This window comes from Lytechinus variegatus, chromosome 14 (genome assembly GCF_018143015.1).
Source record: "Lytechinus variegatus isolate NC3 chromosome 14, Lvar_3.0, whole genome shotgun sequence".
NCBI classification, from domain to species: domain Eukaryota; kingdom Metazoa; phylum Echinodermata; class Echinoidea; order Temnopleuroida; family Toxopneustidae; genus Lytechinus; species Lytechinus variegatus.
The window spans coordinates 8,218,535-8,240,778 of NC_054753.1; the positions used below are offsets into that span (position 1 = coordinate 8,218,535).

Consider the following 22,244-nt stretch of genomic DNA (forward strand, 5'->3'; position numbering starts at 1 on the left):
GAATTTCGGTCAATGTAATGACGTGAAATTGTCCAAGCATGTCGCAAGCAAAGCGTTTGAAAACGTCTTTTATATATATATATAAAGTATGACCCAGCTAGGGATCATCCCCCAGGTCTAAGGACCTGTCTACGCCACTGATAAAAAACAATGAAAATCGAGGGAAGCAAACTGAAGATCTTGCGATCAAAATGACCTCGTGAGTTGCTATGTCAGTGTCTAAATGATCTTTTGTTCATATACAGACATTCTTGACGCCCTAACGAAACAGCTTCGAAACCGACTTGGCCTTTATAGTTTTCAACTCGCTGTCGGCTGTAATTAAACTGGAAAAAAATATGTACAGAATTTCAGCAGATGACGTAATGATAGAAGCATTGGTTCATGAACTACAACGTTGTCACGTGACAAATTCTTATATTCAGTACTTCTCTTGTTTCGCTGTCGACGAACACTTGTACAAGTATGCCATGAGTAAAAAAAGGAATGATTTTTGCCCACACCATTCCCCCTATACATGTCCCATTGGCGGTCTAAAACTTGGTCGGTCAGGGGGGGGGGGCACATTTTCCCTATGACAATTTGACAAGCAAAACAAAACAAAAATAAAAAAAGGTTCTCACCTAAAATTGAATATCATTTCATCCGCGAAAAAAAAATTGACAAGCAAAAAAAAAAAAAATCATTTTCAAAAGGGGGCAACTTGGGTAAAAATGGCATTAAAAATTTTGATAATGGCTCTCAAAAGGGGGCGCAGCCGCCACTGTGGTAAATGACTGTCTGTTAAGCTTCTTAGTTCGAACAAACAACTAGTTGAATGTGTTTGGATTTCATTATCATCAGTCGGCGGTGAAGGTCGGTAAGATACACAGTGGATTGATCTGATTGCAAAGTGGAGTGCTCTCTTTCAGTTTTATAAGCAATCATCTTGTGGTCGTAGATAATATATTTTTCAATTAAAAAAATGGATACAATTCAACAATTTGATTACATCGTTGTGGGATGCGGTGGTGTTGGAAGTGCCGCTGTATACTGGCTATCGAAGAGAGCTGGAAAACGTGAGTATTTTTTTTATTAAAAAATATCATGCTTTAATTCAGGATTGGCCTCGAGTTTCTTAGGGCCTTTTCACACGTGAATCTTGAATCGTCATTATAGTGATTAGTGTTCGTGATTCTAATCATGTTCTAGTTTGGTTTCACACGTGCTCAATATTCGTCATCATTTTTCACTGGAATCTTCATTCAAATTATGATTTTCTAATCGTGTGAAAGGAAGGAATATCTTGTAACCATTTTTTGTTTTGGTGAAGATCTTTATTTTGCGTTATCAATTATGATTTTTATGTTTACGCATTATGAAAAGCGTGCAATAATTATAAATATGAATATCGTTTGTATACTGATATAAAAAAAAAGATAATATGGTAATGAGTCCTTTGAAAAAAAAGCTGTACTTATGCATGCCAGAGCGATCCTTTCAAATTTCCAAAGCCCCCCTCCCCATATTAAATAAAATGAGGTGTGTGTATTTGAGTTTTGTCAGACGTGTATCAATCAGATATGATTATTTACGTCTGGGACCGACCTTTAACGTCACCATCCGAAAGACGTGACCAGGGCTCGAACCTCTGCATCAATTTGTAACTTCCCCACAGCTTGGATTACAGGCGCACGCCACAACGCCCAGTCAATATGTTAATATGCAACCCAGTCAATAGGTTAATATGCATAACAAAATAAATACTCATTGTAGCTTCTTAAGATACAGTTAATCGAAATTCATATTCTTTACTATCTTGCATCCATACCACAGAGGTGGATTATCGGATGGTCTAATACCACTTGGTCTACTTATCAGTTCATCCAACTTCACATAGTCTAAACCCATTTCGTCTACAACCAGTTCGTCTAATATCCAATTCGTCAAATTCTCACTTGGTCTAATATCCAATTCGTCTAATGAGCAGTTGGGCTAAAACCATTTAGTCTAAATTGCAGTTGGTCTAACGCCACTTGGTCTAATTTCCACTTCAGTCAATATTTACTTGGTCTAATTTTCATTTTGTCTAATTGTCACATGGTCTAATTGTCACTTGGTCTAATTTGCATTTAGTCTAATTTCCAACTGGTATAATATCCTCTTGGTATAATGACCAATTGGTCTACTAGCCAAATGGTCTAATGACCACTTGTTCTAATATCCAATTGGTCTAATGCCAACTTGGGCTAATCTTCACTTGTTCTAATAGCTAAATGGTCTAATGACCACTTGGTCTGATGTTAATTTATTCTAATATAACATCATTCATTATTTATTTTATCTAGAATTAACAAATATGGTAATGGATAAATAAATACACCACATCGGTTAATACATGTCGCCAGGATCCGTATAAGGGGTAGAGCCGGGGTAGGGCTGGTGGGCGCAAAACCTCACCATGAAGGACTATCGATGGGACATAATAAGCATTTTTTTCAATTATAATACGTATCTGTCTGGCTAAACAAACAATGCGAGCGCGAAGCGCGAGCTGAATTTTCATATTTATTGACCCCAATCACGGACAGTTTTAGGAACCAAATAAGAGAATACATATCTCACCATACTCATCTAATTTGAGTGCCAAGCGCTTGCTGATTTTGTTAGAATTATATCTAAACACATGAAACACTTTTTATAGTCATTGTAATCATGATTAACATACGCATCTCACTAATCAAATATTGCGAGCGCGAGCTGAAAATTTAGGAAATTCATACCTGAAGAAAAGCATTTTAAGGCTTATTTGTAGGAATTTACGAAAACCATACGTATTTCATTAACCCAATGATGTGAGCGCGAGCTGAAATTTTTGTATATATTGACCCCCAAAACTGGACATTTTAAGGACTTTTTTTTTAATCCATTAAGAATATACATATCTCTCCAGTCATCTAATGCGAGTGCCAAGCGATTGCTGATTTTTTTAGAATAACATCTAAACACATGAAACACTTTTTGTAGTCATAGTAATCTTGATTATCATAAAGCCTGAGCTGAAAATATAGGAAATTCAGAACTGAGGAGGGGCATTTTAAGGATTGTTTGTAGGAATCTAGTAAGACCATACGTATTTCACTAACCAAATGATGGGAGCGCGAAGCGCGAGCTGAAAACTTTTGATATTTAGATTAGAAAAACATACATTTTAAGGACTGATGTTAGGACTGATTTTAAGCATGGACAGGAAATGATTAATATGCAGACCTTAAAATGGGGAAATCACTTTAAGTAGTCATGAAAAAAAGCATATGTCACTACATAAAACAATGATAACTCGAATTGCGAGGAAGTATGTTTGGTGCATATTGCCTTAAAAACAGGACGTTTTAGTACAACATGATTTTATATATCGTTGAACAGATAATGTGAGTACCAGGAATTATGAACAAAATAGGCCCTGAGCAAACTATGTTTCATAAAGATATGAAAAAATAACATAACATATAATAATGTACAATAATTTCTTCTTTCCCACCACGTTTCACTTTCTTTCTCCCTCTTTCACTCTCTTTTCTCCGTTTTTTTTTCGCCAGCCGAATGGGGGGGGGGGGCACGTGCCCCCATGCCCCCTGTAGTTACGCGACTGTGACGACTAACTGTATATTGGCTTAAAGTACAGTAACTCCTTGCGTTTATCTAGCCTATAGTCGATAAGAGGCGCACAGACTAATTCAATATACTCATGATACTGAGATATATGATTACATAGCCTAATCCCCTCAAATTTACATGAAGGAGTTCAGTGGTCAAATTTTGAAATCCCAAGACCATGGAGGTATAACTATCCAGCAACGTTTGATATGAACTCATTTTACGATGCCATTGAATTCATGTCAGTGATTACCCAGTGGGGCACTTCAATTGACGAGTGGATACCATGCGCGACCATGGGGTCTCGAAAAACACCCTAAACACGTATTTTTCATATTCTGAAAATGCACCCCTTAACAATTATTGGAAACAAAACGATACTCTTGGCAAGTATTCCCTGAAATGAACCCCTAAACAAGTACAGCAATATTTTTTTGTTATGTCACGGGTCCGTCGGCTTTACATATCATTTGGTAAAGTACGGCCCCATTTTCCACATCTCGCGCAAATCGGACTCTAAACGCGTAGTGTTGGGGCAAAAAGGACATCCTTTATAAAACATTTTAATTTTGTTTTGTCATCCCCGCAAATTTAACCCTAAACACATAGCTTTCCTAGCGAAATAGATCCATTATTTTTGTGTTTTTGACACCCTTATCACGTTACGTACGTAACGTGCCCTATCTTGAAAAAGGCATCCTTTTACGTGTTTTTTTTTTGGTCGCGCATGGTATCCACTCGTCAATGTAAGTGGCCCCCGGGGTGGTTACAGAGTTGCAAAAGTTGCATTCCCGTAGAACTATCTCCACTTTCTCATCAATATAAGTGGAGGTGCCGTGGTCTTGTGGTCTAGGGCTCCATGGCTATGGCTTGCATGGAAGTCCGGGGTTCGATTCCCGGGCCACGGCCGGTACCTTTGCTCTTTTATCCTGCATCCAAATAAAATGGAATGCCTAACGCATTATTGGTAACTAGGTAAGCATTTGTTTTTTTAAATAAAGTTTTGTCCCTTTGTATAGTATAGGGTGGTATATGTGAAGCGGGGGGGGGGGGACGCCTCCTTATGATTTAAAAAAGGCCAAACAGAAAAAAAGGCCAGAAGAAATATATAGTGCAGCACCCGATTATGTCATGTGATATATGTCATGTGATATATCTTCCAAAATGCTAAAAAAAAAAAGTGATCTAATTTCTTGAGTTTATATATTATCAGGCTCATCAACTCATATCCCATCTTGTAAATAAGAAATGATTATATTCATCATGTTCATTAAAAAATGGATTTATGTATAATAGTCCTACAAGATATATGGGGGGGCTGCTGGCATATGACATCGTAAGTGAAAAACTTTAATTCTCTTATTTTTATGGATTTTCATTTAGCTTTGACCAATATTTTTTCCTGATTTCATTAAAAAAAAAACGACTTAAGTGTGAATTTCCCCGTTCAAATTTTAAGAGGAGGGCTTGTAAATATAACTGGAGAAGTAAAATGGTCGTTTTAGAAAGCCTGTGTCCCTTCTGCAAAATAAACTCTTTCATCACCTTTAATGTTATGTTTTAATTGTTTGTTTATTTGCTGGTTTGTTTAGGGGTTCTTGGATTGGAGCAGTTTAGGCTTGGGCATGGCAACGGCGGCTCACAAGATTGGACGAGGATTTTGTAAGAAATCATTGTACTTAAGATCAGTCATAACTAATGATCTTCGCCTTTAAATTCATTGATAGATTAACCGTTTTGTATCATAATAATTCAAGGATTTTGCAAATGCGGTTGTGCTTTTGATTTATATAATTTTTGCCTGTAAGAAATTATTATGTTCTTGATATATTAGTGGTTGATACTAGTGACAACAAAAACTCAGTTGGAAAGAAAATATCAGTCTCTTGATGGTTTATTCTCATAATTATCTTTGTCATGACAAGTCATATCATGATATCATTACTATGACAAGCCATCTGTGTCATACATTCTTTTTACAGGCCTACTATACATACAAATAACAATTATTCAATAAAATGATGTTTAGAGTGCCCTTTTCTATTTCAACCTCGTCCTATATGCAGACGAATGTCCTACAGCGCGCCAGAGTATATTCCCTTGGCGAGAGATAGCAAGGAAGGTTGGCTGGAAGCGGAGAGGGAATCTGGTATGAAGCTAGTCTATACAACGGGTGGGCTTGACATCGCTATGCGGGGCACCCCTGGCCATAATTGCCTGGAGAAATTCGCTAAATCTATGGAGGATAAAAACGTCGAGTAACAATCTCCACTTTTTTTTATCTAAACCAATCTTATGATATTTAAGGGCTCTCACCACTGGCGTAGAGATGGAAGGGGATTGGGGCAATGCCCCCCCCCCAAAAAAAAAAAAATCACGACCATGAAAAAAGGGGAGAGAAAAAAGCAAAGGAAAGTGAAAGAGTGAAAATATGATACTGTTATCATAATATTATGTAAAAATTATTTTAAAAATAAGTATTTGTAAAAAGGTAGAATTTTGTCATACGCAAGTATGGTGGCTATAAACGTAAAGAACTGATAGCCACGTATACTTAAATACGAATAGTTGGTTTCCATATTCACATCTTATCTCCAGTTAATCTTACATCCATTAATTGATCTTATTTTTAAAAATCATTAGATTGCGTTGAGTGGTAATTTTCTGCTCTTTTTGTCATGTTTGTTGTGTCAGTATCGTGTATGACAATAAATTCGAACCTATAAAAGGTATAAAGTATATCAATCAAATCTAAACATTGATAAATATTTTATTTGATATGTTTAAATCAGTTTCGAATCCCATTTATCTGATTATTTTTTTAAAACAGATTCGAGAGGTACGAAGGCAAGAGTATCAGAAACAAGTTCCCCCAGTTTGCAGCTACTTCCAAATGGATCTCCTTATTTCAGAAAGACGCGGGAATAATTGATGCCGCCTTGGCGAACGCAGTTCACATTCAGCTAGCCCAAAGACATGGAGCAACCGTCATTGAAAACGCGGCTGTTCTGTGCTTATCTAGGGATGGCGACCTAACAAAGGTATTATACATTACAGATTATAGAGAAGATTTGTACGGAGCCTTTAAAGTGCCATCGACTTGACGACTTGGCGAGATACTCTATTTTGCCATGTCGACATAATAACCTAATTTATGCCAAGTCGACTTATAAAAAGTTATATGCCAACATAGCGAGATATTTTATCTTGCCAAATCGACTTATAAAACATATGTCGACATGGCAAGATATGAAGTGTCCAAGGCCCGGCGAGAGTCCAAATATCTCTCCAAGTCATCATATAACCTTTTATAAGTCGACTTGGTGAGATAACGTATCTTGCCATGTCGACATATAACTTTTTATAAGTCGACTTGGCGAGATACCGTATCTTGCCACGTCGACATAATAAGGTTATTATGTCGACATGGCAAGATAAAGTACTTCGCCAAGTCGTCAAGTCCATGGTACTTTAATTAAGGCTCCCTAGATTTGTTGTAGTGATGAAACAAAATTTCCTAATGGTTAACCTAAACAACGTGTCAGAAATCCCGGGTCTAATTGACCCACAGAAACCGGGTCTGTTATATGCCTCATTCCTTTCAGGGTCAAAATGACCCGGAATAAGATCCTATGTGACCATTTCTAGGTCAGATCTGACTCCTTTTTTATCACATCGGACCTTATTCAGGCGATTTTTTTTTTATTTACCCGGAACGTAATGTTGTACCCACGCCCCAAAATTCCGGTCAACGGGATTTGTTATTATATGGGAAAGTAAATTGACGTTTGTGCCTATTGTTCATTTTCTTATCACATTTCAACAATATAATGATATTTTATTTTTTATTTTGATCATTCACTAAGTTAACATCTTCATTAGATTACACGATCCAAAGCTGTGTTCGATCTACTTTGTTAGAAATTTCTATCATTTTCCCCATTCAAATAGCGTAATTGAAATAATTGCAAATAAAGCGCAATAATATCATTCTGATCAGGGGCGGCGGAGCGAATGTGAAAGTGGGTGAGGGGGGGGGACACAGGCCGAAAAGGGGCAACTTTTCTTTTAAAAAAGGGGCGCTTAATGATTTACCTACAGCAATGAGCCAAAAATTTTGTGGGGGCTAGATATATAATAACAATTTACACTCATATCCAACAAGAACATGCAATAATATTCACTTAAACAATCCCAAGACACTATTTGCACATAAAACACTAAGACATCATGGACCTGATATTTGGAATGCATTGCCAGATTCACTCAGGCTGACAAGATCATTTTATTCCTTTAAACGAACTATAAAAGAATTGCAATTAAACCAATACCTAACAAATTGAAAAAAAGAAAATCATTACCATTGTTATCATTATTTTAATTATACATTGAATTTTATCTAGAACATGTATAAATTAAAAATCAAACAACAAAACGTGTTATATTCTAAAATTCCTTGCGAAGGACAAGCATTTCCCTTCCTCTTGCACCTGCACGTTTAATGACAGTAGACATTAATTATTTTGGCTATTTTCCAGGGTTGTTACCTTTTCAAGCTTTGCTTTTGTGATGACCCTTGCAACTACTCTACTTAATGTAACAGGAAATACCACTGAATGATTTTCATTTATGTAAGATATGTTTGAGGATTTATATACAAAACTATTGTTCATTATTTTGATGTCAAGTCTCAGATATGTATTTTCGTGTCCAGAATTTTGTTATGAAAAATGTTGCAAAAACCAATAAATGAAATGAAATGAAATATATCATGTCACGTAAAATCTATAAGAAGTTTTGAGCAAGCGAGCAAAAATTTTGACATTTTTATAACAGAAATCCAATTTTGTGATAGATTTTGACATAATATTCAGAGAATATTATCACATTTTACCCTTCTCTCTTTCCTTTTCTCTTTTTTTTCTTGGTCGTTGGGGGCGGGGGCAAGAGCCCCAAAGTCCCCAATCTGTACGCCATCTACCCCACTCGCATGACTCATGACTTATTTTTACAAGTATAGTAACCTATAATATTGGTAATATTGTTTTCTTGTTTTAAAGTGGCACTCGTTAACTCATAAAACAGGCCCTTCTCTTGTTTTTGCCTGCAAATTGCACTCTTCTAAATAAAAGAAAATGCTTAATTTTCAAAGTGAAATTAGATCGAAGTGGCAAGATTTGACGTAGAATTATGTACTCGCCTTTTTCCTGTTAACAGGCTAACATGATTTTTCTCTCTAAAGAAAACTGGAAGAGATTGTAAAACATGACCAGATCATAGAGCCGTGTATCTTTATAAGGCGAGGGGGCAAAACGACCTACTTCATTTATTTCTTAATGAATTACAGTCATACGACACCTATACCTTCTTTGTAAGCTCTTCTCGGCTTTCTCTTCCCTTTTCTTCCTTCTTTTCTCCCGTCTTCTCATCTCTTTTAACTTCCTGAAAAATCGCAAGGGGTGGCCATGGCATGCCGCCCCCCCCCTCCCCCGCCGCCGCACCGCCCCTTTATATGACGCATTCTAAACCACTTTTTTGGTTTGAATATCACTTTTCTAAAGGTGTGCACAACTCAAGGGGACTTCTTCTGTAAGAAGGTTATAGTCACCTCGGGAGCTTGGACCAATGATGTACTTTCATCGCTTGGGATGAAACTCCCTGTAACAGTCACACAAGAACAGGTCACATACTTCGCCACACCGCACATGAAAGAGTTCACCAAAGACAGGTTGGTGGTCATAAATCAATCTACATTACAATATAAACAATCATAATTCTTATTTTTTATTTTTATCCATGGTTGCCAATACAACTCTTATGACACGTACAAACCGTTCTCTGAGCGGGCCCTGCGTGTAACATACTAGTGATATGTTATCATCATTTCCCTTCTCCATTCTACATGTTCTTGAATTCTTAGAATCGCGAGTGAGCGAGTGAAAGTTTTACCTTTTTAAAGTTATGATATAATTTGGGATGTACATTGACATGATATTAAAAAAATTATATGTCTGTGCATGGGTGCGTCATGCTGTACTGACTCTTGTCTTTAGTGTCTTGGGTTCGAATCCTAGCCAGAACGTGCTTTTCGGCCGTCGGCAAGAAATATGTCCACAATATGCTACTCAACAAAGGTGAGGTGAATAGGTACGCAGCAGGATTAATTTCTTAAATGCACCAAGTGTCGTTGGAACTGGGTAGCTCTAGCTTTAAAGCTTGGGAAAATAAAAGTTGCGCTTTATATCCACCTGCAAATTCTAGCTATATACTATTATTATTTCAAACCTTTTCCCTTTCCTTTCCCCATTTTTTTTTGTCTTGGTCATGGAATTTTTGGAAGGTCCATTGTCCCCTCCATAAACGCCTGTCTATTATACACCAGCGCAAATCTTAGCACACATTAAATAGAGAAACGTGAATCCCCTAGAAAACTCACAAGTCTTGACAATCGGCTCACTGCGTTTGAAGATACCTAGGTTACATAATAAAGCTTGCGTCATATTCATTTTTCATTTCATTATCTCGCCTTCATGTGTAAAAACAAATATGTACAATGTGTATAATGAAATAAAACATAAGGTATGGGTCCCTTAAGAAGCACAAAGCTTGTCAACAGGGGCCCAAACGAATGATAAAGATATGTTTAAATTGAGAAAAATTTATTAGATACAATCATGGGTGTCGATCGGTATTCTTGGTTAGGGGGGATGATTGACACAAATGTTCTTGTGGATGGGGATATTTCAACATTACCCCTACTTAAATCACAAGTTAGGACATTTGGGAGTGGTTGATATGCATGGTGTTCTTGGAAATTCCTTCATTGTTGTAGTGTACTATACTTGTATAATTTTTTTTGAAAATTCAATTTGTGTTACAAATAAGCCTATTCTAAACTCATACCGAGAAAAAAATGACAAAAATCGACTGGACCATGTACATAGTGATCTGTTTATTGAGCATGATGTATACACAGGGGCGTCGATCCATTTTTCAGATGGGGGGGGCAAAATTATGAATCAACGTTCCAAAGGCGCTCGATCACAAATATATATATATATATATATATACATATATATATATATGTATATAACTCATGAGAAAGAGACACATATCTCACCTTCACCAACAATGCGAGCGCGAAGCGCGAGCTAAATTTTTTTAGTATGTCATGAAAACAGGAAACATGTAGCTGTTTAGGTTTGTTTGTAGTAACTCATGAGGAGGATAAATACATGTATCTCACTAGAGAGCGAGCTGAAATTTCTTTATATTCTGATCTGAAAGCTTGATATTCTAAGCATTTTTGGTACCAATGATTAAGATGGGTATCTAGAAGAACAATAGATGCGAGCGCGAGCTGAAAATTTTGATATTTTGATCTGGAAAAAAGGACACTTTAATGGAAGATACATATCCAACAAAAGATTATTGCAAAATCAAAGTTCTTTTGAGGTTTAGAATTGAAAACGGGACATTATATTCACCAATATAATTATTAAAAGTATGGGTTTTTGGTACATGATGCTAGCGCGAAGCGCGAGCTGAAAATTTTTATATTCCAATCTGAAAAGCAGACATTTTGAGCACGATTTTAAATCAAAATCGAGTTGGTATCTCAATCTCGCTTGCTGATTTCAGTGTAGCATTACAATCTTATTTTATTTTTTTAGTTGCACATGCGGAATTATGGGGGGGGGGCAAAACGATACGTTTGCCCCCCAATATTTTCATTGGTGGGGCGATCGCCCCCTGCCCCCCCCCCCACCCAGGATCGACGCCTCTGTGTATACAACTTCTCTCTTAAATCTAACCTAACTGGCAATATCTTTATTCTTCTTAATGCATGATGATAAAATGCAGATTCGGACCAATTAAGACTATTACTGAAAATTACTCCCGTTTATTTTTCCACCCTTTTGAGTTAATGATTTATTTAATTTAATTTATTCACCACTGGTGGGATGGAACACCCTATCAACAAAAGTTGATTTTCGTTGGGGTCCTTTTATGTCATGTGTTAAAAAATATCAGATACATAAACATTTCATTCTTTTTCATCTTGAACCTCCACCCATCTGTTTAATAGTCCTGAAAAAAGAATATTTTTATTGTATAACAATATACACAAATTTCGAGGGAAACAAACTGATTGATGGCATACTATAATCATCATGATCAAACTTTTCATTTTTTCATCATCATTATTATAATTTTTCTACCCTAAATTATTGGGGGGATGATAATACAGGCCACCCCCCCCACTTGAAATATTGGGGGGGATATATCCCCCATCCCCCCGTGATCGACACCCATTGATACAATAGGAAATGATATATATATACATGATACATATTTATGCAACTTACAGATCGATTTTTGACCATGTACCCTACCATGGGTCCATGGCATGACAAATCGAAGCAGGTAAATAATGGTGATGATAAAGACGGACAATATTACATAACAACATTTATCTGTCATGTCTGTAGAACGCTCAAAGACGCTCGGCCCCGAATACAGACTCTGGTATGATGCACTGATTGATTTTTCCACTGACTTATATAGATTCCAGCTGAGAGAGTGGGCATGGGGGCAAGTGACTTCCAAAAGTTCCATTACCAAGACAAACAAATCTGAAGAAAAGGAAAGAAAAGGGGAAAAATCAATGTATATTACAAATACTAGGTTTTCATTTTGAAAACGTTAACATTTTCGATTGCTTCGCTCGCTCGCGATGTTTTTAAAAATAAATTTTGCCCGATATGCCATATTCAGCCTACTCAAATTTTTGGCCCAACCCAAAAGGTAATCAACCTAAAATTTTAGGGGGGACGCAGGGAATAAAAGGGATTTCAAGGAGGCATCATCAAAATTTTTTGACAAGCAAAAAAAAAAGTTAACAAAAAGTTTGGGGCGGGATCGTCCCCCACCTCAAATTTAGGGGGGACACGTCCCCTGCCCCCCGGTTCCGCCGCTTATGCTTGTTGGCACCTTCTTACAAAGGGTAATTTGATTGATCCGATCAACAGCTATATACATGGATGGCCAGCAATGTAAACAGCTAAAATGCAAATTTGTTAAGAATATTGTCTAGATATGATGTATATTCTTATATTTATCATTCTCTTGAAGATTCAGTGTGATTCTATTACGAACGATACATTAACGAAAGAGATTGTGTAAATTTCCTGTATAGAAAAAACTAAGAATGGATGTATTTCCGTACAGTCGAGATTGATTAGATCAATCGTAACTCTTTCTAAGACGGGGCCCTAGCTGTATTCCCTCTCTTTATGAAGGTTCCCAGTAGTCTTTCTCCACACCGGTTACCCGGCTGCTCCCTATTTCTTACCGATCCACGGCAACACCGGATTCAAGACAGGACTCGATCTGGGAGGGCGTGTCGTCACTCCTCAGACAAGGACTTTCGTCCCAGATGAGAGGAGGAGGAGGAAAGAGAGAAGATATGTGGCAGAGATTTGTCCGAAGGTGATGATAAACTCTGTGAAATCCTAGATGATGACGGTGCTGGTGAGGATGACGATGGTAATGCTGATGATTAGGCCGGTGATTGGGATAATGATGATAATGATGATGACAATGATGATGACGACGATGATGATGATGATTATGCTAAAGATGGTGATGTTGGTGGTGATGGTGAAGATGTGGAGCGTTGTGGCCCAGTGGATTAGTCTCCGGACTTTGAATCAGAGGGTCGTGGGTTCAAATCCCAGCCATGGCGTAATTTCCTTCAGCAAGAAATTCATCCACAGTGTGCTGCACTTGACCCAGGTGATGTAAATGGGTACCGGCAGGAAGTAATTCCTAAAAAGGCTGTGTGCGCCTTAATTGGTTGCCTAGCTTAGCCGGGGTGATAATAGCAGTGCGTTTTAAAAGCGCCACGAGCACCGAAAGGTGGACCTGTGCGCTATAAGTAGCCACCATCATTACTATGACGATGGTAATGCTGATGACTAGGATGATCATGATGACGGCAACGATGATGATGATAATGATGACGATCATATTGACAATAATAGCAATACTGACGGTGATTGTGATGGTGACGATGCATGACGATAACGCTGATGAAGATGAAAATGATGATGGAGATGATAACGATGATTATGATAGCAATGCCGATGAAGATGACGATGATGACGATGTTAATGGCGATGGTGATAATAGTAATGAAAATGACGACGACGATGATGATGATGAAAATAATGACTACGATGATGATAATGGTGCTTACCAAGTAGGTTTCCCTTAATATTTCTCTTCATTAAAATATTATTTTTTTTCACAATGCTTGTTTATGTTTAGGCCCTCGGCCCTACCCTTTATACCAAAACGTGTTTGTACGCCCTAACGCCCGATCGGCATTACATCATGGACACGTGTGAGGTGGCTGGATACAGTGACGTCATTGTATTCGTTGGAGCTGCACATGCGTACAAGTAAGTCTAGGCTTCTTAAAATCTCCCCCACCCCCCAAAAAATAAAATGAATATATATGTATATATAATATATATATATATATATATCACCAATTTTTCCAAAAAGGGTAGATAGCTCTGGGAAACCTTGATTTAAGCTACGCCTACCTTATTCTCTTCATCCATTTCTGTCACACAATATATAGAGATGAAATGAAGGATATTGGTGAAGAAAGCTAAACGTTGTGAGATAAGGGTGTATGTGACTAAATGACTTTATGATGCAGATCTGATTGTATAAGAGGACTTTTTGTGTTTTATCGATAATGTTATTATGATTATTATTTTCATTATTTTTTTCTTTATTGGTTCTTCTTTTTTGTCTTAAAAGTAAGTTATGTGATCTGTTCTGTTTGTAAGCATGAAAATAAAAAAATACAAACAGACGAATTTCTTATGAGATGAAGAAATGATTGGACCAAATGGTTGTTTGACGAAATGTTGATGGATGGAATGGCATTAGACTAAATAAAAGCAGACCATGTGGAGAGTGGACGAGTTGGCAGTAGACGAATAAGATTTACCCTCCAAAACAACATATTAGAAATCTATTAGTATTCATATTGAACCGAAAACCATCATATACACAATTTCGAAATCTTTATCTTAATCTGATTTTCTTGACTTAGAATGGCTCCTGTCCTTGGTAAGATACTGAGTCAAATGGCCATCGATGGAAGTACTCCCTATGACATCAGATCGTTTAGCTTGAGGAGACCGGCGATCACCGACCGCGATTACACACCCTGCTTTCAATTAGACACGGCGGTGATCGAAGACGACGTCGTCCCGTCATCCCTCTGAGCAATGAGCTAAATCCACGTTAAGGAAATCGACCTTTTGAAGACATGACGGATTAGTAGGAGGATCTGCGCACACGCCAGGATTACTTAAAATTGAACATCCGCAACAGACGACTTAAATCATAATCTTCCGCCCCTTTTTGCTTTCTCTTCACCCTGTTTTCGAGGTACACGTTCGTTAATTGTTATACCGAACGTTCGTTATATCGAAGATTCGTTATATCGGATATTCACTATTCTTAATGTATCATGCTAATTGTTATTCCGTGTACGATATTCCAAGACATGCTCATTAATGAAAATAGGCATTTTGCTCGTTACTGATTCCGCAAAAGGTGGGGTTTGTTCATAATCCGAACAACGGTGGCATTATTCCGAATATTTGTTTTTTTTTTCGAACGTTCGTTTATCCGTACATCAAATAGGGTTTAAAATATTTTTGAAGGTTCTATAATCTCACAATAAAATAATGTTCGTTAATCCATAGATTTTAACTACGAAAATAGCTGATGAAATATGCGAAACTTAAATAGAGCATATACTTTATATTCGAGCTCTCGAATTCAGAACTTGATTTCAGTTTTGGATCAACAAATCTTCGGAATGTTTTGCTTTTGGAAAATCTTCGTAATAACGAAAACCTTCGAAATATCGAACCTGAAGTCGATTATTCGAACCTTTCGATTGACGAACTGGAACCATTTCAGGAACTCACAAAGGACGTACTCTAAGGGGTAATCTACGCAAGATTGCGGGTCATCCCCTTTCCTGTTTTGGATAGTCGGAATGGGATTGGAAAACTAAGAAATTATTAGGTGCAGGAGAAAATTGAAAAGAAAACTGACAAGGGCTAATGAGGGTGGAAAGATAGAGAGAGAGAGAGAAGATTATATTCATGGTTTGTTTTCAAAAACATCAATACACATACTGCGGCCAATGGCTGAAATGTATGCGTTTACAACAGGTTCACAAATAAAAATAAAAGTAAATAAAAACAAATCACATGATTGTAATACATCCGGTAAGATTGTAAAAAATCGCAAACATGAGTAATTAATTTGAAACTGAACTGATGGAGGGCAATTATGTCATTAAAGGACAAGTCAATCCAAACAAAAAGTTGATTTGAATAAAAAAGAAAAATCCATCGAGCATAACACTGAAAATTTCATCCAAATCGGATGTAAAATAAGAAAGTTATGACATTTTAAATTTTGGCTTCACTACATGGTCGGTATGCAAATAAGGAGACTGATGACGTCATCCACTCACTATTTCTTTTGTATTTTACTATATGAAATGTGAAATATTCTAATTTCCTCCTCATTGTCAAGGGAAACGACAATTAATTCTCTCTTCCATAGTTCAGTCGATGGTTCTTATTTGGAATATGTAAAATGTGAAATATTGTATAATTCAAACAATAAAAAAACAAAAGAAATAGTGAGTGATGGACATCATCGACTGACCCATTTGCATGACACTGAGTTGTAAATATAACTGTTTCGTGAAAAAATAGGCGAAACTTTAAAATGCCATAACTTTCTTATTTTACATCCGATTTTTTATGAAATTTTCCGCGGTATGTTTAATTTTTCTCTATATTCATTCAAATCAACATTTCCTGGGGTGGACTTGGTCTTTAATTATTACCATAATTCACTTTTAAACAGATATTGACAATAAAGGGAGAGAGGGGTGGTGTGTGGGGGTGTGTGTTGGGTGCATGCGTGGGTTTGTGCTTGAGTGTGAGGGGGTGGGGGCAGGGTGGAGACGACAGAGCAAGAATTCATTTATCACCAGGGCTCCGTAACACAAAGGTTTGCATGAATTGCCAATATGAAAGAACTGCACTGATTGGTCCCTGGTCAGTATTTTCAAGCAAATGCGCGTGTAACGTTGATATTGATTGGTCAGTTCATTTAGCGATTGATAGCTAATCTTTGTGTTACGGAACCCTGGTATAGTAACCATGATAATTCGAGCTTTTGAAAAGGAATAGCTGATCATATATTTAAAATCAATATAGTCAACAAAACTATAGTGAAAAAATGAAGGAAAAGATATTTGTAACGATGATTTTGGTCGCTCATATCAGATGCGATCAAACGATTTAGACTCCCTCTGTGTGAAGGCATATCTGTAGAAAACAGAGAGGAAATAATATTTTCAAGCAACTTGAAATTAATTTAGAAATTCGAATTTTGGTTCCATGATGTAAATATACCCGTAAATATTTATGATACACAATGTCAATTTTCAATATCAGGAAAATTTTCATTGCTTGTCATCTAATAATGTTATTCTAAAATGTTTATTTGTCTTCATATACGTTATATGTGAACTTTTTGACGAGCATTCCTTTGCTGACATGTATATAGTCAAAAAAAGTTTATTTTCTGTATCTGTTTCTCAAACAAAATATATAATGAATTTGCATTTGGCTCTTTTCAAAATAAATAAATTTGAATTTGAATGAAAAAACAAGATTTCTTCTGACTCATTGTGTAACTGCGTTTTTCTGTCTGCCCATTAATTCAAGCAGGGGAGGGGGGTCAGAAAAAAAACGTAATTTGATTTGATTTGATTTATTGTTTTCTTCTGCATCCATAACATTCGTATAATACATTTTTCATAACATAATATGTTAGCACTTTTGGCATAAATTGTAAATAAAGAGTACTAAAAAGATAATTCCAGACAAAAACGATTAACTATATGATGTTCACAATATGCAGGAGAAGGATTGTCATCATAAGCAGATTGCTTGAAAAAAATGACAATCCCCACTTACAACAACACTTAATTACAACGACCGAAACCTTATGTTGGTCTATTTGGCTGCATTAATTCGAATCAGTTTGGGTGTGTTTTTTTTTTTTGGGGGGGGTCTAAGCCGTCTGGGGGAACTTATTCACTGGCATAGCTACTATAAAGCATCGGCTTATCTCGCTGCACCTAAGAATTATAGTAATTTTACTATTTTTCATTCGAATTCACAAAGTGTAATACGAACTATTACATTTACAAGTGGTCAAAAAACCAGCACATTGCCATCTTGAAATGGGTAGGCCATATAGGCCAACTCCATGAAAATATTACGATTTAAACAGATAATACCGGGAGATAAAGTAAAATCAGACAAAAGAAATAATGAAAAAATCTTCAAAACCGCAGGACTAAGAAAAGAAGTAATGATATTTTCAGGTCATGTACCTTTCGGTGAAACAGTTATATGCATGTCTTAATAAATATGCAATGAGGAAGATTTCATGTCCCTCTCACTCTTTTAAATACTCCATTTTTGTCAAGAATGAAAAGATAGTGTGTGATTCGAAGTCTGGTGTCAATAGTGATTCGTATAATGGAAGAGTGAACAATGTGGAAGTCTGTTGAATATCGATGTTGTAAAGTTGATTAAAGTGAGTAAACACCTTGGAGGTTTCGGAGTTATTAATTTTTTTAAAAAGTGCGATAAAATTGCTTTGTTGATATATTCTGAATTTGTCTAAATGCAGATTTACAGAAAAGAGAAGGGAAAACCTCAGGTTCTTTTACAAGATGATGGTAGTTTTGTTGTAAAGAGAAAACTTTCCATTTCCCTGGCATTATTTTATAGCAATCTAACAATTTAAAATACTCAGTGAACTTTAACCCCTTTCCCTTCGCTTCCCTCCAGCGTACTGGGCGTTCAAATTCATCTAACAGAAATTTTAGTGAATCCCTTTTCTTTTATGTTTGGTTTATAAATAGATTTTCATTTAAATGTGATATATTGATTGTTCCATTAGAGACTTATTGGTAATATTTATTTTTCTTTCCAATAAACCATGTTTATAGAATGTCCATCAACCAATTTGACACTTCAATATCAAAACATTTCATATCAAAATTACAATAAATCAAAGGTGTGCATATAGCAAACAAACAAACTGACCGAGACTATGTTTGCAATGAAGTAAACTTGAACTTTTAAGATATACTGTACAAAACTACGTTTTTTTAATTTTTGCCAAATCTTTAGAAAGGTGTTCCTTCCCGTTTGTTTTTGGACACACCGCCTGTATTTCTCGCATACATTCGTAATTCCGAAGGTTCGGTTATTCCGAAGGTTCGTATTTCCGAAGGTTCGTAATTCCGAAGGTTCGTAATTCCGAAGGTTCGTCAATCCGAAAACGAAATAAGGTTCGTAATTCCGAAGGTTCGTCAATCCGAAAACGAAATAAGGTTCGTAATTCCGAAGGTTCGTTAATCCGAAAACGAAATAAGGTTCGTAATTCCGAAGGTTCGTTAATCCGAAAACGAAATAAGGTTCGTAATTCCGAAGGTTCGTTAATCCGAAAACGAAATAAGGTTCGTTAATCCGAAAACGAAATAAGGTTCGTTAATCCGAAAATTAAATAAGGTTCGAATTTCCGAAAATGAAAATAATTCATTTTGGTAACAAAACGATGTTGTCATTACAAGATTACACGATATTATGCAATGATAGTAATAACGATCGATGATACATGCGTGTGTTGGGGCCAAAGCATGTATTTCATTAAGAATATAGGCGCCCTGATCAAGCATAGGCTAATTTCGATTTTATCTGAGCAATTACTGCCTATAAGCAAATGGTTTAATTAAAGATGCAGGGGATCAAGTGTGTTGGAAGCGTGCGAGCAACCTCTAGATAATAGGATTTGTATTGGAAGGGATGTCATTTTTAATAACAGCTTCTGCTGGTAATAAAAATAAAAATAATACTAATAATAATCCTTGTGAGATGTTGAAAGCGAATCGCAAGCTCAAACTAGTAGACATTTCATGTAACAAGACGTGAAGTAAGCATTCAGAGTATTTTTTGTAATCGTGAGAAAGATGTGTATCTTTCTAAAGAATTAATGCGAGGGCGAGCTGTAATTTGTTTATATACTGACCTGGGGCCCGTTGCATGAAACTTTTTACCTGAGAAAACTCAGGTTGTTTTTACAGGAGTTTTTGCCCTGTGCTAAAATCAATGGCGGAAATCAGACTAACCTTAGTTTTCATTTTTTACCAGAGTTTTCTCAGGTAAAAAGTTTTATGCAACAGGCTTTAGAAAGTAATCTTTTAAGGACTGCATTTAGTAACTCATGAATAGAATATATATATCTCACGAACTAAATAATGAGAGCGCGAACCGCAAGCTTAAATTTGTGGTATTCCAACCTGAAAACTGGACATTTCATACTTCTTTTTTGTAACCAGGAATAGAATGAGTTCCTCAATAAACAATACTTGATGCGAGCGAGAAACGTGAGCCAAATTTTTCCGATTTTCCAACCTGAAAACTGGAAATTCTAAGCATTCTTGTAAAAAAATAATAATAGCTGGGAGAATAGTTTTCAGAACTGAAGTGGCTTCCCTGGGTAAATAATATCTGTATCAATATCATTCTAGGCCCACATGAAATTTCCAAAAGTTTGAGCACGTGATTCGCTCGCAACATCTCACAAGGATGCCCTTTTAACAGTAATTGACCAAAAAGGTGAATTTTACATCTTCAGATTTGACTTTTTCCCCAAAACCGCTTGCTCTCTACGCTCGCAGAAATGAAACGTAAATATATAACTTTAGTGATCACTTAAAAAATTGTGCTTAATTTAGTTACTACAAAACACACAACCTCTTTACACAATATCCGTTTGCACCAAATTGCCCCTATTGGCCCCTTTTTTGCTTTGCCCCCCCCCCCAAAAAAATACGTTCCGCCGCCATTGGTTAAAACACGCATCGTCTTCATGGCTAACTGCAAAAAGTTCTTAAAATGTCCCCTTTAGATCAGGTCAGAGCTTATATATTTAAAAATTCTGTTCGCGCTTCTTGCTAGCAGTTATTGTCTAAATTTAGTTACATAGGCATCTCACTTTGAAGATCACAAACATATTGCCCATCATATTAACAAAAATATATAGCTCGCGCTCGCATTATTTAAAAAGGGTTTATCATGTTATTACATATTTACTTTATTTTATAAGGATAAAGCTAATTATTGACTGTTAGGACTACCCTTTCAAAGAAACAAACAAAAATCAACTTTAAACTGCCGATCAAGGAAAATATGGCTAAAAAAATTGCCCCCCCCCCCCTCTATTTGACGAAAGTTGGATCCGCCGGGAGGGAGGCAGGAGGCATCAAAAATGAAATAAAAAAACAGGGGAATTAATATTTTCCAAAATGGGAAAGTTCCTTTTTCAAAAATAAATATGCCGTTTTTCATGTTTTTTTTTCGAAATAAGATACTCTTTTTAAAGTATACAAGTTACATTAAGTTTTCAGGCTGGAATATTGAAAATTTTCAGCTTGCGCTTCGCACTCTCATTGGTGAAATATGCATCCTAAAAAGGTCACTAAATGCATGCTTTCTTTAACAGATTCCTTTTCTGGTCAGTATGTTTAAGCTCGCGTTTTGCGCTCGTGTTAATTTTTTAGTTAGATGCACATCTTTTTAAAAACTAATTTTCATTTTTTATTGAAATAACCTAAAGTTTTAGGTTGTGATTCACGCTCGCAACACCTCGCAATAATGCCATTTTAAGAATAATTGACTACAAAAAACGTTATACAACACTTCACCTTTGAATTTGTTTTACCAAGCCGCTCGCTCATTATATTCTCTCCCGAAAAATAAAGCCTAAATATACATTTTGCCATAATAAGAAGTCACTTCAAAAAAGTTTTTCTCTACTTAATCACTATCAAACACACAATGACTTCAAGCAGATGATAATCTTAAGGTGAAAATATCACCAAAGTGCCCATTTTGACGTATGAGTTTCATTTTTTTGCTTTACCCCCAACGAAAATTCGCTCGGCCGCCCTTGCCTTCCCATCCTCATAATAATTGAACGGCAAAAGTGTCCCCCCCCCCCTCCCCTTGCCTCTGCCTCTGCTTTCCCGGTTTTCATTTTTCGGATTAACGAACCTTATTTTGTTTTCGGATAAACGAACCTTATTTTGTTTTCGGATTAACGAACCTTATTTAGTTTTCGGATTAACGAACCTTATTTAGTTTTCGGATTAACGAACCTTCGGAAAAACGAACCTTATTTCGTTTTCGGATTAACGAACCTTCGGAAAAACGAACCTTATTTCGTTTTCGGATCAACGAACCTTCGGAACAACGAACCTTATTTCGTTTTCGGATTAACGAACCTTCGGAACAACGAACCTTATTTCGTTTTCGGATTATCGAACCTTCGGAATAACGAATCGTCGGAATTACGCCACAAATGTTCGGATTAACGAACCCTTTTTCGTTTTCGGATTAACGAAC

The 22,244-nt window shown here is 36.5% G+C and overlaps 1 protein-coding gene across 1 annotated transcript; it reads left to right on the top strand.

Annotated features, from left to right (window-relative positions):
* Positions 1-808: 808 nt before the first annotated feature.
* LOC121427714 (monomeric sarcosine oxidase-like) lies at positions 809-15,825 on the top strand. The gene is made up of 8 exons (XM_041624244.1): positions 809-1,058; positions 5,229-5,298; positions 5,703-5,894; positions 6,467-6,677; positions 9,198-9,364; positions 12,939-13,128; positions 13,969-14,102; positions 14,771-15,825. Exons 1-8 carry the CDS (start codon positions 965-967, stop codon positions 14,943-14,945), a joined length of 1,233 nt encoding a protein of 410 aa, XP_041480178.1. The 5' UTR covers positions 809-964; the 3' UTR covers positions 14,946-15,825.
* The last annotated feature ends 6,419 nt before the right edge of the window (positions 15,826-22,244 follow it).